The sequence below is a fragment of the Anas acuta genome, chromosome 1, assembly GCF_963932015.1.
Source record: "Anas acuta chromosome 1, bAnaAcu1.1, whole genome shotgun sequence".
NCBI classification, from domain to species: Eukaryota; Metazoa; Chordata; class Aves; order Anseriformes; family Anatidae; genus Anas; species Anas acuta.
Genome location: NC_088979.1, coordinates 203991566 through 204007085, shown reverse-complemented (window position 1 = coordinate 204007085; position 15520 = coordinate 203991566). Strand labels below are relative to the sequence as shown.

Below are 15520 nucleotides of genomic sequence, written 5' to 3'. Positions count from 1 at the left end.
GGAGCATCCTCCTTGGCTGTGTCTGTTCTTGCTTCAGCCCAGCTTCCAGCTCGGTCATTCTGTTCGCTTTCACCTCCTGGGGAAGAGAGACACAGGCTTGTGCTTCTGGGCTGAATATAGAAAAGCTTTGAGGCTCCTCTGTGAGTTCTGGAGGTAGTTGCCCCCTGCCTGGGAGAGCAGCCTTTCTACCTTGGAAATGGATTTGCCGTAACCCCAGGGCAGTCCCATTTTTGCTGCTGCTGCAATTGCATTTCACCATCTGCCAGCTTGGCCGGTGCCTGAATGTTTGCCTAAGGAATGGGTTTTAGGATGGGTCTGGCAGCCTGAAGCACTCGTGTTGTGTAGGAGGCTCTGGAGCACACCTTCCCACACCGTAGGGGCATCCAGCACTTCAGCTGAGACCTGCCCCAAACTGCCACAGGACCCTGCAGGCAGTGCCGAGTGCTTATGGGGAGGAATTTGGGGTTTTTGTTCCACAATCCCTGCCCCTTGCTGCACTGCCTCCTAGCCCAAATTCAGGTCAGGGAGCTGTCAGTAGGTCCTGGAGGTGACTGAATCCTTCCTGCATTTCCCCACTGCGGAGCACAGCCTGGGCAGTGCAGGATCAGTGGCAGCTGCTCCTTCTCCTGCCTGGAGCAGCCAAAACACGGAGCCTCGGCCGTGCTGCCCCCCGGTACCGGGCTCTGTACGGTCCTGGTGGCAGCCCTGCTGTACAGTGTACATCCTGGACATAGGTTGTGCTGTGTCTGTGCGATAGCTCTGCGGTGACTGTGGTGGACCGAAGCACTAATGTATAGTAGGAAATAATAAATAATAGTAAAAAAAAACAAACCCAAACCCTACGCCAAGCTGTCTCCTGTTTTGGGGTCTCAGATGTTTTTGTGTCGGAATCCAGTTTCCCTACAGGGGTGCCCCTGCTGTGCTTTCCAGAGAGAGCAGCACTCCTGGATGCTGCTCTTCGCCTCTTATTGATTATTTCTTTATTGATTTTTGGCTTTTTGTCGTCCTGGCTAGCTGCTGCTCACTTGTGACTCGCTCCATGTGTTGTGGCCATGGGTCAGCCCCAGCCTTGTTCTGTTTTCACAGCGATGTCATTTTACTGAAGGGCTCACAATGGTGTTCATAATTCTGGTGCTTGCATCTCTACCTGCCCTGCCTCCCCTCTCTTTCCCAGCCCTTCCTTGGCTCTGGGAATCTGCAGGAATGGGAGCTGAGGTCAGCCCAACCACAGCCTCGTCCTCCCCATCACTGCCCCAGCCTCTCTTCCCCCCTCCCATTTGCTCCCATTTCTCCTGGCCGAGCTTTTTCCTCCCCTGTAGCACCAGCACTGAGCTCGTTCCTGTTTCTCCTAGCCAACCTCAACCTGCAGCTTCACAGGCGTTATTCCCCCCAACTGTTTGTGTTCAGCTTTGTGTTCCTCCCAGGGAGGTCAGATATCCTGCAACAAACACACATTAGTACCATGTTCTCTGTCCCACCAGGGCTACATCTAACGGGTCTTTCTGCTCTGTTCTGGCTCGTGCACCTCCTTTATGAGCCTGGAACCTCATCCCCCGTCCTCCCCCAGCACCACCTGCGTTGTGATGCTGGAATCAATTTTTAATGACCTGAAATCCTTGCTTTCACTCCTGCTGGAGGAGTCCCAGTGGTCACTGGGCAGCAGGCAGGATGCGTCCAGGAGCTGCTGCCCCATCTCTTCTCCCACCTCCCCTTTGCAGCAGCTTCCCCCATCCCCATCCCCACACCACGGGGATGAGCGTGGCTGAGCAGCATCAGCCCCAGAATTAGCAGAGGGCGAGCTGCCAACCTGATGGAGCAGAGGGACCCGGCCCTGGCAGGCGTTTTTTGGGCTTTGGGGTCGGAACCTGCCCCAGCCGTGGCTCCTCCATCTCTGCGGACGTCACCTTGGCCAAGAGCCTTCCGTGGGGGCAGGAAGGAGGCGCAAGCTGCCTGGTTCCGCCTGCTTTAATTTTTATCTAGCAGCAGCAGAGCCCAGCAGCACCTCAGCTGTAACACTTCTATTTACAAGCACCTTCTCTCGAGCCCTGCGGAGGACTTGGGATTTCTTGCTGGCAGGAATAACACTGAGACAAACCCAAAGAGAACAGACAGAAGAAAGCCCCGCCACCTTGCTCGGTTTAGTCGCCGTCGGTGGAAGGGCTGGGGGCTGCCAAATCACCCCCATGCTGCCAGCCTCCCCCCAGCACCGGGGTGCTTCCTTGCCCCACGAGCCCCCCATAGCAAACCGCTGGAGCTTCTGTGGGCTGAGCCCTTGCTGCTCGGCGCATTTGGCTCTGCAGTGAGCCGTGAGAGTGCGAGGAGCAGCTCGGTGCTGCCTTGGGACGGGGGCAGCAGCGGCGCAGGCGGAGGAAATGGCTGCGGAGCCGTGGCCCCGGCGCAGCGCCGTGCCGGGGGGTTTGTGTCTGAAGGAAGGAAGCCGCGGTCGTGCTCTCGTGCAGCGCCTGGGTTCGATGTCTGCACGCTGCAGGCAGGGTCTCTGGGCAGATGTCCCACCACAGCAGCGTCACTGCCACCACCGTGGTTGGAAACCCACCCAGGGGACCCTGTCCCGTGACAGTGACTCGCTGCGTGACCATTTCCAGGCACGGAGGGGTCCACGAGATCCTGCCCCCACCATGGGGAGCCTCTGGGGATGTGCAAATCGTGCGGAGGCTTCGGCACAGCGGGACCCCGGGGGTGTCAGCCTAGGGGAGGGCCCCCAGGGACTCGTCGTAGAAGCCCTGGAGGCCCCGGGGGTGCTGCAGGGAGGGCCGCGGGCCCACTGCCTCCCGGCGGAAATTTCGCCTCAGCCACCCGTAGGCCAGGCTGTGCAGGAAGCCCTGCAGGGACGTGCTCAGGGCCTGCGAGGGAGGAGAGGACAGGGGGGAACGGGGCTCAGCAGCACGCAGGGCGATGTGGTGGGAGGAGGTGGCCTTCTTCATGTGGCCACATGAACCAAAGCACCCGGCAGGAGCTGAGGCCCCAGACATCGCCCAGCAAAACATGGAGAGACCAGAGGCAGCCCCATGGCCACGGAGCTTCCTTGCGTGGCTGACGTGCCCAAAAAACTGAGCTGGGCCTTGGGCGGCCACCAGCAAGCCAGGGCCTTTGCCTTGTGTCCGTCCTGGTGGCACCAGGGGGGTGGCAGCACCCATGGAGTTCACCCTGCCCCAGGGGGGCATCACTGCGGCCCCTCTCCCAGCTCCCTCTCCCAGCTCCCGGCTGTGCTGCCCCATTGGGACCCCCGCATCCCCTCCGCTTACACCACCAACAGGGACAAAAGTCCCGGTGCACGGCCCAGGGAAGGGCTCTACTTACAGCAGCAACATAGAGGACAAAGACCAAGGCAGGTTTGACGCTGGTGAAGGAGAGGATGGTGAGGAGGAAGGCTGCGGGTGGGAAAAAAAAAAAAAGACGTTTTTTGGTCCCCTCCTCATCATGAGGACACCCTCGAGCTGTGTGCTCATATTCCATCCCAGCTTCATCTCTTGACCCTGGGGGCTGCCTCAGCCCGGGACCAGCAGGTTTGGAGCAGGCGCTGCGGTGGCTTTTGCCTGCCAGTTCTGGGGGGGCTGCCTGACCCCCCCCCCCCCCCCCCCCCCCGACTTACCTGGCGCCCAGCAGAGCAGGAAAACCAGCTGGAAGTAGTGCGAGACTCTGCTGACGCTGCGGATGCTCCTGCCTGCGAAGCCGTCCTTCTCCAGGGCCAGCAGGGGAGCGGCGGCGTTCCTGCGGCTCCAGAGCTTCACCCTGCGGTACAGGAGCTGGGCGCGGGGCACTGGTGTCAGCCGGGGTGTGCTGGATGCAGGGACCCCGTGCTCGCCCCCCGGCTCACCGTGCAGCAGCTGAGCACCAGCAGCAGGTACAGGATGAAGATGATTTTCCCCTCCAGGCCCACGTCCTTCCTACCTACGTACTGAGAGGCAACGGGAAAACAGTGGGGCCGTGGGGCAGCCCCAAATGCTGCAAGCCCCCGGCACAGGGGCAGTGCTGGAGCTGGGAGCTGCGCCTCTGCCTCTGCTCCGGTGGGGACAGCTCCGTCCCCATCCCTCCTCCAGCATTTTCCCATGCACCGTGAACCCGCTGCCTTCCCAGCCATCCTTCCAGCCCCCCCTTGCAGGTGGGGAAGGGACGGGACCCGCAGCGCTCACCTGGTAGCAGAGATCCTGGGAACGGCGGATGAGGAGCAGGCAGCTGAAACGGCAGAGGGTGCTGGTGGTGGGCTCCTGATGCCACAGCACCGTCCCCGTGGCACTTTCTGATCCCATCTCCCACCCCCAAACCCTTCCCCACCCTGAGGTTTGCCCTGTGGGGAGCCTTCCCACCCAACCCAGCTGGGAAGGCGTGCGGTGCCTGCTCTTGGCCCCTTGTGCTGCACCTGGAGCAGTACAGGCTGTAGGTCTCGTTGGAGCGGTTGGACGGCACACCGGGCTGGATGGCTTTGGGAGCGATGTCGGTCAGGGAGGTGCCGCGGGCAATCAGCTGGCCCAGCAGCATCAGCGCCGGCAGCAGCCTTGGCAGGGAGAGGCGGAGGTGAAAGCGTGCTGGGCACCCAGGGCAGGGCAGTGCCGCAGGGATGGGGCCGGTGGCTGGCACCTACCAGGCCAGGATGTAGGGCAGACCCCGCCACGCGCTCTCCAGGCACCCACTCTTCTCCTGCAAGGAGGAAACCGCCGTGACCCGGCCCTGCCGGTCCCACAGCAGCTCGAGGCTCCAGCCCTGCTCTGCTGGGACCGGGCAGGGTGCAGGGGATGCCAGCGATGCCCCAGGGAATGGGGCTGCCCACGCTGCTTCCCAGGACATCGTGGGGCCGGAGCAGCCGTGCACGGGGAGGGCGCAGCCCGGCTGTGCCACACCTGGGGGACACTGACCTGCAGAGCTGCCACGTGCCACGCTCTCCAGCCGTGGATGGCACGGTAGGCTTCGTACGCATAGACCACAACCATCAGGAATGAGACTGCATAGAAGGTCTGAGAGAGGAAAACAGGCTCCTGCTGAGCCCAGAGCCCCGAAGGCACTGGCCCCCATCCCTTAGAGCTGCCCCCAAGGTGCTGAGCCCCTCCTGGACCTGTCCCCGTGGGTACCCACGAGGCACGGCTGTGCCGGGTTTGCCACCCCAGGCTGGAGGAAGGGCATGGGGATGATGAGAGGGAAGTGGCGGGGCTGCAGGGCCGATCTCCCCGGGGCTGCTGGCTGTGCTTCCCCAAGGAAGCCGTCGTGGTGGCTCAGGACTGACAAAGGGGAAGAGGAGACAGCTCGTGGTAGGAGCAATGCCTCCCCCACGGGACTTCCCCAGGGATGCTCCGGCCCACAGAGGGGTCTTGTTCTGTTCCCAGCAGAACAGGAGGAGGTGCACCGGTCCCATTAGCCCTGGTCGTGTGCGAGCTGCCCCACTCACCGTGGCCAGCATCAGTCCGTAGGGGCAGGCGGCGTACGCCGGGATGAAGAGCGGGGCTGGCAGCAGCTGGATGGTGGCTGTGCTCAGCAGCACGGCGGCAGCCAGGAAATCTGCCAGGGCCAGCAGGAACAGGGGGCGAAGCTGGGAGCCAGGACACGGCGTTAGATCTGGCTGGCAGTGCCTCCCAGGGCTGTGTTGAGCAGAGCTGGGAGCAGCTCCTGCCCGCTGCGGTGCTGGTGTCCCACATCCCTGCCCCTTCCAGCCCTGCTGTGTCTGAAGCCCAGCAGCAGCGGTGCTGGCCCAGCTCTGCTTTGGCTTAGAGGGGGCCAAAACACATCCCCGGGCCCGCAGCACACACCTGGATGTGGCAGCACCGCCTGCGCCGGGAGGTGACAGCGAGGACCGAGGCACTGCCCACGAGGCTGGAAGAGATGGGGCCGGTGGTGAACGTCCCCGTGGAGCAGCCACGTGTGGGAGAGCTCCACGAGTCCCAGCCGTGACACCCAGGACACGAGGACCTCGTGCTGCACCCCCTGCCCACCCCCCCCATTGCCAGAAGCTTTTTGTGCAGGGGCCGAGGCAGCTGCAGGTGCCTGAGCACGGTGCCGTCCCCAAAACCCACCCTAAGGCACCGTGTGCAGGTTGTGCGAGGGCAGGGCAGCTTCACGCTGCCCCCCCCCCAGCGATGTCCACAGGGGCTGGGGGGGTCAGCACCCACCTGAGCAGCAGGGCCGGCAGGTAGATGCACGTCAGCACAAAGACCTGCGAGAGGACAGAGCAAGAGGAGCGCGGGGCAAGGCTCAGGACGCAGAGCCCCAGGCACAGCCGGACCTGCTCCCACAGGCATCCCCGCCTGGTACCATCACCACTGGGGAGCAGCCAGGAGCGAGGCAAAACCAGCGCCTTCCCCACGCCGTGGCTCATGGCCATGCCCGGGGCAGGAGCCCCTCGGTCATTGCTGGCCCGTGGCTGGTGCCCCACCAGCCCCACGAGGGACAAACCCCGCAGCCGGTGGAGCGCGACGCGGCGGCGCCCGGTTTCCCTCGCCCAGGGCTGGGGAGTGCCGCGGAGCCGCGTCCCGCTCGGGGCTGTGCTGCTGAGAGCAGCTCCCAGGCTGCGTGGTGTGGGGCTGCTGCGGAGGAACCGGCAGGACCACGGCTGAGTCACGGCGAGGAGCCGAGCGGCAGCTCCGGGAAACGCCGGCTCCAGCGAGCGCCAACCGGCCCGGCCTCGGCTGCACGGGCTTGGCCCCCTTGCTGCAGGGGAGCCTGAGTTTCCATCGCCCTTTGCAGCGCCCCACAACGCATCTCCAACCCCCCCAAGATCTTTGGTGAGAGGAAAAGCACCAGGCAGGGAGGTGTCGAGGCCTGAGCAGGGGCTGCAGCGCTTGGCAGCAGCTTTCCACACGCCTTTACCTGCTTGTCTGAGAGCGCTGACGGATGCTCCTCTTCGTTGGCCATGGCCGGGCAGCTCCGAACCAGGTCCTTTGGTCTCCTCTCTGCCACCAGACACAGCCTGGGGACAGGCTGGGAGCCGGGGGGGTGGCGCTGGCAGCAGAGCCTCTCCCGCAGCCGCCTGGGCTCGCTCCTGCGCCCGGCCGTGGGACCTGGCCGCGGCTCTGGCTGCGCCGTGCGGCCGGAGGAACCTGCCCAGCCGGGCACTTCCCCGGCGACGTGCAGGCTGCTGCGTGCAAGCCCTGCGAGCAGGGAGGGGACCGGCCCCTCGTGGAGCCCGGGCGTGCGTGCGGCAGAGCCTTCGCGCCTCCCCTCGCGCACCTGGAGCAGGAACGGAGCAGGAGAGGCAGCTCCCGCGGGCGCAGGCGTGAGCGCGGCCCCGTTCTGTCCCTGCACATCCCCACAGCTCAGCCTGCTGCGATAAAGGACGTGTGGGCATCCCCACAGCTGCTGCTGCAGGCACAGGATGACTTCTGGAGAAGGAGGGGAAACTGAGGCACGGCACCCCTGTGCAAGGTGAGCCCACAGCCTGGCTGCCCGGCCCGATGGTGCCAGCGTGCCCTGGAAGCGGGCCCCTTTGCTCCGCAAGCACCGGGGGTGAGCAGGGATGGGGAGCCAGGCAGACACTCGCTGCAGGATGCGGCCCCCACACAGCCCCATGTGTGGCTCGCAGAAGGAAGCTCTGGCAGGGGAAGCCCCCACGTGCAGGACGGGCGCTGCTGAGCGTAGCAAAAAGGCTGCTGGAGGTGGGGAGGGACGAGCAAAGCGCGACAGGCTCCCTGCGGGCGGCCACCGCATCGGGAGCAGTGACTGCAGCCACTTCCCCCCCGTGACAAGGGATGTTCAGGTACAGGGTGCGCAGAGCAAACTCCTCCGTGTCCATGCACAGCCTGAGATGGGACTGGAGGCGCAGGAAAGAAGCAGGCTCTGTTTCTACACTTGCAGGGACCCAAGGAAATGAAGGGCAGCAGCTTTGCAATAATCTGCCACTGCCGCCCCCAGGCAAGCGCTGCCCCGATCCTCCTAGGCCCAGCAACAAATTCCAGACCTTTAAATGTTTCTCACAGAAGGGTGCAGACCAGGACCACCACCCAGCAAACCCAGCCTCCTCTGCTATGTTTGCTCAGGTTTGACTGCAGCCGCTGCCCATCGCGGGCTGTCACCCAGTGTGGCCCCATCGCAAAGCAGGGGGCTCAGCCCCCGCAGCGCCACCCGGATGCCTCCAGAGATGCTCTGAGGAGCCCGCAGTGAGATCAGCTCAGGATAACAAGCCAAAGCACGTCGCTTCTGGCTGTCCAAGCACAGCGTGTGCAAGACCCTGCGGGTGCACCCAGCGCCTCGGTGCCACCTCGGCAGCTCCACGGCCCGGCCGAGCCCCCCGGTGCCCGGTGCTGACAGGAAGGCTGCGGTGCCGCGAGGTGTGCGCCCCCACCCAGCTCACCAAACAGCACGCCAAGTCCTGCTTCAAATATAGAGATTTCAGGTTTATTTGGGAGAGAATTGGCTGAACGGAGAGGGAAGGATGTGTGGGAAGGTGTGAGGGAAGGAGAGGGGCTATGGGGGAACAGAGGAAGGGACCGCGCAGTGTGAGCTGCACCGAGGTGACAGCGCTGAGCTCCCAGAGCTGCTGCTCCCGGAGCTGCTGCCCAACAGCTCCTGGCTGCCTCTGTGGTAGCTGCTGCTCCCTTCTTCCTCCATCAGAAATGCTCCTTGCACCCTGCTGGCCACCGAGCAGCAGCCCAGCACGGCCCCAGCTGGACCCCGCTCCGTTTACTCCTCACCTTCACCTCCTGCGCAGCCCGGCCCCAGGAGGAGCAGGCAGGAGCCGTCCCACAGCACTCCTCGGAAAGCAGAGTTGGTCCTGCTGCATTTGGCAGCCATCCCCACACCACCACCTGGCACCTCCTCAGGGTCACGGCGTTCTCCAGGGAAGCACCAGCGAAGTGGGAGCTGGGCCCCCCCCTCCCTTAGCCCCTGCGTGGCGGCAGCAGAAGCGCCGCAGCCCTCAGCCGTCACGGTCCCACTCCCACAGGATGAGGTTTGAGAAGCCCCCCCAGCCCCACAGGCACCTCCTGCTTCCAGCTCACCAAACGGGGACCGGAGAAGGGACATCTCTCAGCAGGACCAACAACTGCTTCAAAGCCTGAGACCCCTGGAGCAAGCTCTCTGATTTCAACCCCACCACCTCCACCGGAGCAGCACGTGGATGCAGCCTCAGCCTGGCCCCTGGCAGCAGGAGCTGTTCCCTGCTTGGCTTGGGTGCCCCCTTCCAAGACCTCCTTGGTCAGCTGCAGATTCTGCCTGGGGCAGTTTTCCCTGAGGAATTTTAGAGGAGAAATTAGCACCGGGGGGTTGTTGGCAGAGAGGTGCCCGCGGAGCTCTGCTCCTCGCCAGCAGCGAGGCAGGAGCTGTGGAGAGGGCTCCAGGAATTTGGCTACTGAGACGAGGACTGCTGGCACGGCTCTGAAAGGAAAAAGGGCTCTGCCCTGGCGAGCTGCTGCAGCTCTCTGCACACCCCGTGCCCGTGAACCACGAGGCCCTCCAGGCTCTGCCTCCCCCTGCCGAGGAGCTGCGAGGTGCTAGCTCAGCTCCGGGATTCGTGAGCGGGCTGGGGACTGTTAAACAAGGCTTGGTGCCCGTGATTACAAACATCCCCCATGCTCCGGGACGGGGAAGTTGTGCTTCAGCACCCAGGCTTTCATTAAAACAAAGCAAGTGCACCACAACGAGCCTCCAGCGTGATTTTGGTCCCGCAGGTGAGGCAGCTCCAGGAGCTGCAGCGGACAGAGGCTGTGGCCCCCTGGGGCACAGCTCCAGCCAAAATGTCACCTGGATTTGTTTTTTGTCTGGCTTTTCGGAGCCCCATCCCCATCCCTGGGTGACTGGGGGGTGCCCTCTAGTGGATCCAGCACCCAAGGGATCCATCGGGCCCCCCAAAGGGTGGGCAGAGCCCCGGGAACAGAGCCTGCCCCTGGAGGAGGGCGGCTGCTCGGCTGCTCCCTCTGCTCCCAACCAGCCCAGCAGGGAGGGCAGAGGGGCTGATGTGACCCCCCCACAAAGGCTCTGCCTGTGCAGACAGCTGGAAAAGGCACACAGCAGACACCCCCCGACCAACCCAGGGCTCGCAGCTCGGGTCTGAGCAGCCAGGAGCCAGCAGCTCCCGAGCAGAGCTGCAAAGAGCAGCAATGGCCTTACAGCGGTGTACCAGGACCTGAGGTGTTTCAAAACGCTTCGGCTTCCTTCCTGGCAAGCTCATTTCACAGGGAAGTTAAGCAAGAACCTCCAGGACCAGGCAGCAAAGCACAGCCTCACTGCTGAGGCCACTCACACCGCTCCCAGAGCTGCCACCTTCTGCCCCTCGCTTCCTCGGGCTTCTCCCACCCCAGCAGGAGCAACGCCTCGCCCCCAAACAGAACCGCGGAGCCCCAGCAGCTCAGTGAAACTCCCACGGGTTCAAAGGTGGCTGCTGAAGGTTTCTCGTTGCCTGTTTCGGCCTCTTGCTTGGTTCCCATCCCCGGCAGGGTCAGCAGGCTGAGCTCTCAGCTCTAACAGCCCCGGCACACAGCATCTTCTGCTCACACCGTGTGCCCCCCGCAGTCACGAGGCGTCCTTAGAAAATCCTGCTGGGAAACACAGCTACCAGCACAGAGAGGATTCCTGGTCAGAAACGAGAAAACAGCTTCATGCAGTGTCCTCTGCTGGTCCCCAGCGCTACGAGGGGCTGCTGCAGACACTGGTACAAATCTGGTGCTAGGTCATGAGACGTTTTGAGAAATTGCTCAAGATTTGCTGCGTTTGGATGCTGCTGGTAATTAAGACTCATCCTTCCTGCAGGCTTTCAGCTTGGCTTCCTTGATTTTAGCACCACATTAAGTGCTTTTTTTTTTTTTTCCCCCTTTTTAAATTTCAGTCACAAGCCTGCACAGCATTTCAAGACCCAAGCGAGTTCCACCCTAACAGAGCTCCTCACCCTATGCCTGACAAGTAGAGATTTTTTTGTTAAAAAAATAAAAGCATCCGTATCTCTTTTTTTTTTTTTTTAAAGTCAAATTCCACCTCAGAGCAAATCCTCACAGCAGAGAGCACTGTGATCCCACCAGAGCAGTTGGCACAATTTGTGTAAACCAGTGCTAACAGCACCAGCTAAGCCCAGGTCTTTGCTGGAAGCTCCCTGCTCCTTCGCACAGCTGGGAAGAGGCTGCCCCTGGTCCTAACTGGGAATCAGCAGCGTGTTACTGGGCAAGAGCTGGTGGGGGTAGCACCGACCACCTCATCTCTTCCCAGAGGGCCACCAGCTGCTGTAAGCCGACTGTTTCCTGATCGTTTGCTTCTCTTCTGGGCTGAAATGCAGAATGGTCAGTATGGCAGTCAGAGTCTGCTGGCGCCCGAGAGAGTCCGGCAGCGTCAGGAACCTGTAGACGATGTTCTTGAGGTACTCCAGGTTGGCCCCCTCCCTGCTCTTGTCTCTGAAGTTCTTCTGGATCTCGTTCTGAAGCGCCGACACCTCTTCCCGGTGCTTCTCCCCCTCAGCCAGGACTTTCTCCTGCAGCTGGTGCACTTCCATCTCCAGCTTGTGCTTCTGCTTCCTCAGCGCTGCGATTTCCACCTCCTTGCGAGCCAGCTGCTCCGCGTACAAAAAGAAGGTGGGCTCGTTGCTGGCAGAGAGGTGCAGAGCCTGGGGGAGGACCTCAGAGGAATCCTCGGCTGGTGAATCAGCGCCGGCAACATCGGCACCCGGTGCCCCGTAGGATTTGGAGCCCTGAAGCCCGGCGTAAGGCAGCACGATGGCTCTCAGCTGCTCCAGCTCTTGGTCCTTTTCCGCCAGCACCGCCAGCGCCCGGTCCCGCTGCTTGTGCATCTCCTCCTCCAGCTTCAGCGCCCGTTCCCTGTAGTCCAGCTGGCAGCGCTCCAGTTCCTGCCTGTGAAGCTGCTGCAGGTGGGACAACTCCTGCCTCCTGGCCTCCACGTCCAGCTGGTGCTGCTTCTCCGTCTCCTCCGCGGACAGCTGGAGCACGACGTACTTCTCCTTCAGGTCCGCCAGCTGCTCTTGAGCTTCCTCCAGTTCTTTAGCCAGGTTGACGTCTTTGACGGACTTGTTCTTGAGAACCACCTGCGCCCTCATCTTGTACCTTTCAAACTCCTCCTTCAGCTGCTTCAGCTCCTGCTGGTAGTACAGAGCGGTGGCCTTCTCGCCGTCCGCAGCCTCGGTGCCCTTCGGCAGCTCCAGCTCGCACAGCTTCTCGATGTCCAGAGCGGGCTGGCTCCTCTTCGCCGCTGCCTGCAGGAGCTTCTTCAGCTTCTCCATCTTGTCCTTGAGGACGTTCACATCCAGGTTGGCTTCCTCTACGCCGACGTCCACCGGGGAGCGGCTGGAAGCGGCGATGGCCAGGGTTTTGTTCTCCTGGTCCAGCTGCACGATGCGGTCCTTCAGCTTCTGAATGACCAGCTGGTCCTTCTGCTTGGCCTTCTCGTAGGTGCCGAGCAGTCCCGACACCTCGGACACCTGCCCCTCCAGGTCGGCCACTCGCTGCTCCTCCATCTGGGCGTGCTGCCGGAGCTGCTCCTCGGCCTGCGCAGTCTGGGAGCAAAGAGACAGGGCAGGGGAAGTTATCTCGGAGCTCTAGGACGAGGGCTGCAGCCATACAGGGCCTCGGTTCTGCCCTGCTGACCTCCAAGCAGGCATGGGGCCATCCTAACTCCCTATGTGACCCCCCACCCTGCCGTGCCTGCCTTTAAAATGGCGATTGAAGGACAAAATAAAATGATAAACCTGGTTCTGTTCCCTGCTCTGCAGAGCTGCTGTTAGCAGCATTAGCTGCGCTGCTGTAGGTGTGCAGGGGGTGGGAAGCAGCAGGCTCGTGCCGCAAGCTGCTGCAGGGTTTTTTTGAAACGTGCCCGTGCCCTAAAGCTTTAATGCACCTCACTGCTCGGTTCCAAACACAGGGTCCCTGCATTTGCCTTTTTTCCTTTCCCTTGAGCCCTCCAAGCTCCACCAAAGCCCTGGGCCTTCAGCAGCGTGGGTCTGGGGAGCCCCTGGGCCAAACCTCTCCGTGCTGGTCCCACCCGTGCAGATCCACCAGCTGCACAGCTCCTTCCACACGGCCCCGTCTGCACCCCTGCGGTCTGACAGGCTTTGTCAGAGAAGCTGTGAAGCCCACAGAAATCCCTCATCAGCACCATAAACGAGGGGAAAGCCGATTCCCTTGGCTCTCTCCCTAATCCTCCCGATTTAGGGAGCGTTACTGAGCAGTTATTGCCCTCTGTGAGCTGTTGTAAGGGTGCCTTGCACTGCACTGAAGTACTTCACAGAGACAAGACCGTGCTCGTTGTCACGGCAGGCCAGAGCAAAGGTCTCTCTCCTCCCAGCCTGGCCACACCAGAGCCGAACGAGGCTGCCGAGGACAGTCACCGTGTAACCAGACCCAGCAGCCACCACCCGACTCGGGCACCGAGTCACCGACAGCTTTCATTTTCCTCAGGGAACCTCATCCTGCAAACACAGCAGCGACATCCCCCTGCTACCAACCTCCTGGATTTTGCAGGATGAGGCACGGAAGGAGAATCTGAGCTCCTCCAGCCTCAAACCCTGCTCCTGGTGCTGCCCACAGGAATTGGGCTGCAGCAGGAATTACCTTCCGCATCTCCTGCAGCAGCTGCGCCTGGAAGTGGTTCTTCAGGCTGGCCATCTCCTCCTGCAGATCCTGCACCCGGGGATCCGGCTTCTTCCTCTCCTCCTGCACGGCCTGCAGCTCTCTCTTCAGGTCTTCCACCTCCTGGCTCAGCTGCCTGATCTGCAGCTCGTAGCCCTCCGCTCGGTCGGCCATGCTCACCCTCCCAGCCAGCGCCTCCCTCGTCTCCTCCAGCTTCAGCTCCGCGTCCTGGCGCAGCGCCCGCTCGCTCTGCAGCAGCTTCTGCAGCTCCCGCAGCATGACGGCGTGGTCGCTCTGCTCCTGGGCCCGGTCGTGCTGCTGCGTGATCAGACGGGCTTTGGTCTCGGCCAGCTGCTCCTGGACGGACCTCAGCTCCGTCTCCAGCTTGTCGGTCTCGTCCTCCGCCTTCTTGATGGCGTCATCCAGGTCCTGCTTCATCTTCTTCTTGTCCGCTTGGTACGAGGCTTCCATGCGGGATTTCTCCTGCGTGACTGTTGACAGCGCGCTGGTCAGGGTGGCCAGCTGGGTTTTCAGCTGGAGCACTCTTTTGTCAGCCTCGGCAGCAGCAGGGGGAACATCCCCGCTGCTCGTGCTGACGCCGCTCTCCGAACCGTTTGTCTCCTCTGGTTTAAGGGAGGAGGCTGCCGCTGCGGGCTTCTCATCCTCAGCCCCTTGCTCGCCCTTGGTACTGGCCAAACTGGCGGCTGTGTCTGCGCTGGTAGCTGTCCCCACGCTGTCCTCGCTGTGAACCGAGCTCTTGTCATCGGCGGAATCGGCAAAGGAAGAGCTGGAGCTAGCCACGGACGCGGGCTGAGCGCTGCTCAAGCCGACATCCGCCTCGTGAGACGCGGACAACACCTTCAGGCTGGCTTCCAAGGCTTCCTTCTCATTGATCAGGCTCTTGTAGGCGATCACCACATCCTTCAGCCGCGCCTGGTAATTAAGGAGCTGCTTCTTCTGCGACTCGATGGTCTCCAGAAGATCTTTCTTACTCGGGCCGCCCCCGAAGTTCATGCCAAACTTCTCCATGACTCTTCACGTGACCTGGAGGGAAAAACACGGCACAAAGACTGAAAAAAACCGCACATTTGTGGCCAGCAGCACGCGGCCGGTTGGGACCACGGTGCCGACACCCCCCAGAGCAGCACAGCGGGCACCTGAGGGGCTCTTTTAACCCCCCTGCAAAGGGCCCGAAGGGTCTGCGGGTGTCGGAGCCCTGCTGGGGGGGGGGCTCAGCGCAGCCCTGCCACAGCCCCCGCTCAAAGCCGAGCTCCCAAAATGCCCCAGGCTGGAAGGGGCCCTGGGGGCTCCCTGCCCCCAGCCCCTAGGGCCCCAGAGCCCCCCCTAACCCCCGCCCAGGCCCAGGCCCTTCCCTCAGGGCCCCCCCTGACAGGCCCAGAGCCCCCCCCAGGCCCAGGCCCTTCCCTCAGGGCCCCCCCTGACAGGCCCAGAGCCCCCCCCAGCCCCCCCAGGCCCAGGTCCTTCCCTCAGGGCCCCCCCTGACAGGCCCGGTGCCCCCCCCAGCCCCCCCCCAGGCCCAGGCCCTTCCCTCAGGGCCCTCCCTGACAGGCCCAGGGCCCCCCCCAACCCCCTCACACCCCCCGGAACCCCCCGGACCCCCCCTGCCCCAGCTCCACGCCGCCCCCTCGGGCCCCTCCGCTGCTCCCCGGGGGCAGAGCTCAGCGCCCGGCTCCCCCCCGGACCGCCCCCGGTCCCCCCCCAGCCCCTCAGCGCCCCCCCGGCCTCACCTCACACCGGGCCGCGGCGCCGCCGCGCACAGCGCATGCGCAGGACTCCCCCCACCCCCACCCCCCCACCGCGCATGCGCACGGCTGGACGGCCGGGCCGGGTTTCGCACTGCGCATGCGCTGCTGGAGCCGCGGACAGAGGAGTCGGCAGCGGCCGGTGCGGGGAGGCGGGGCTAAAATAGGGTGGGCGGGGCTAATCGGGAAAGGGGCGTGGTTTGTGTTAAGGGGGCGTGGTCTGGGTTAAGGGGGCGGGGCCAACGCTACGGGCGC

The 15520-nt window shown here is 63.1% G+C and overlaps 2 protein-coding genes across 2 annotated transcripts; both read right to left on the bottom strand.

Moving 5' to 3' along the window:
- Positions 1-2013: 2013 nt before the first annotated feature.
- LOC137850343 (uncharacterized) lies at positions 2014-7707 on the bottom strand. The gene is made up of 12 exons (XM_068670371.1): positions 6814-7707; positions 6117-6160; positions 5757-5820; positions 5399-5539; positions 4872-4970; positions 4601-4656; positions 4379-4513; positions 4152-4194; positions 3836-3916; positions 3611-3764; positions 3319-3389; positions 2014-2861 (listed from the first exon to the last, which is right to left on the bottom strand). The coding sequence occupies exons 1-12, from the start codon at positions 7648-7650 to the stop codon at positions 2706-2708; spliced, it is 1881 nt and encodes a 626-aa protein (XP_068526472.1). The 5' UTR covers positions 7651-7707; the 3' UTR covers positions 2014-2705.
- Positions 7708-8315: 608 nt separating this feature from the next.
- On the bottom strand, positions 8316-15374 carry GCC1 (GRIP and coiled-coil domain containing 1). The gene is made up of 3 exons (XM_068670202.1): positions 15251-15374; positions 13485-14546; positions 8316-12430 (listed from the first exon to the last, which is right to left on the bottom strand). Exons 2-3 carry the CDS (start codon positions 14529-14531, stop codon positions 11123-11125), a joined length of 2355 nt encoding a protein of 784 aa, XP_068526303.1. The 5' UTR covers positions 14532-14546; positions 15251-15374; the 3' UTR covers positions 8316-11122.
- Between the last annotated feature and the right edge of the window lie 146 nt (positions 15375-15520).

Excerpts from the sequence above, each read along its gene's own strand:
- LOC137850343 (XM_068670371.1), bottom strand. The coding sequence starts at position 7,650 with ATGCGGTGGCCGCCCGCAGGGAGCCTGTCGCGCTTTGCTCGTCCCTCC. Across the intron at positions 5,540-5,756 it reads GGCGGTGCTGCCACATCCAG|CTTCGCCCCCTGTTCCTGCT; the intron begins GTGTGTGCTGCG and ends CCTGGCTCCCAG. Across the intron at positions 3,917-4,151 it reads CCCAGGATCTCTGCTACCAG|TACGTAGGTAGGAAGGACGT; the intron begins GTGAGCGCTGCG and ends GTTGCCTCTCAG.
- GCC1 (XM_068670202.1), bottom strand. The coding sequence starts at position 14,531 with ATGGAGAAGTTTGGCATGAACTTCGGGGGCGGCCCGAGTAAGAAAGAT. Across the intron at positions 12,431-13,484 it reads TGCTGCAGGAGATGCGGAAG|ACTGCGCAGGCCGAGGAGCA; the intron begins GTAATTCCTGCT and ends CTTTGCTCCCAG.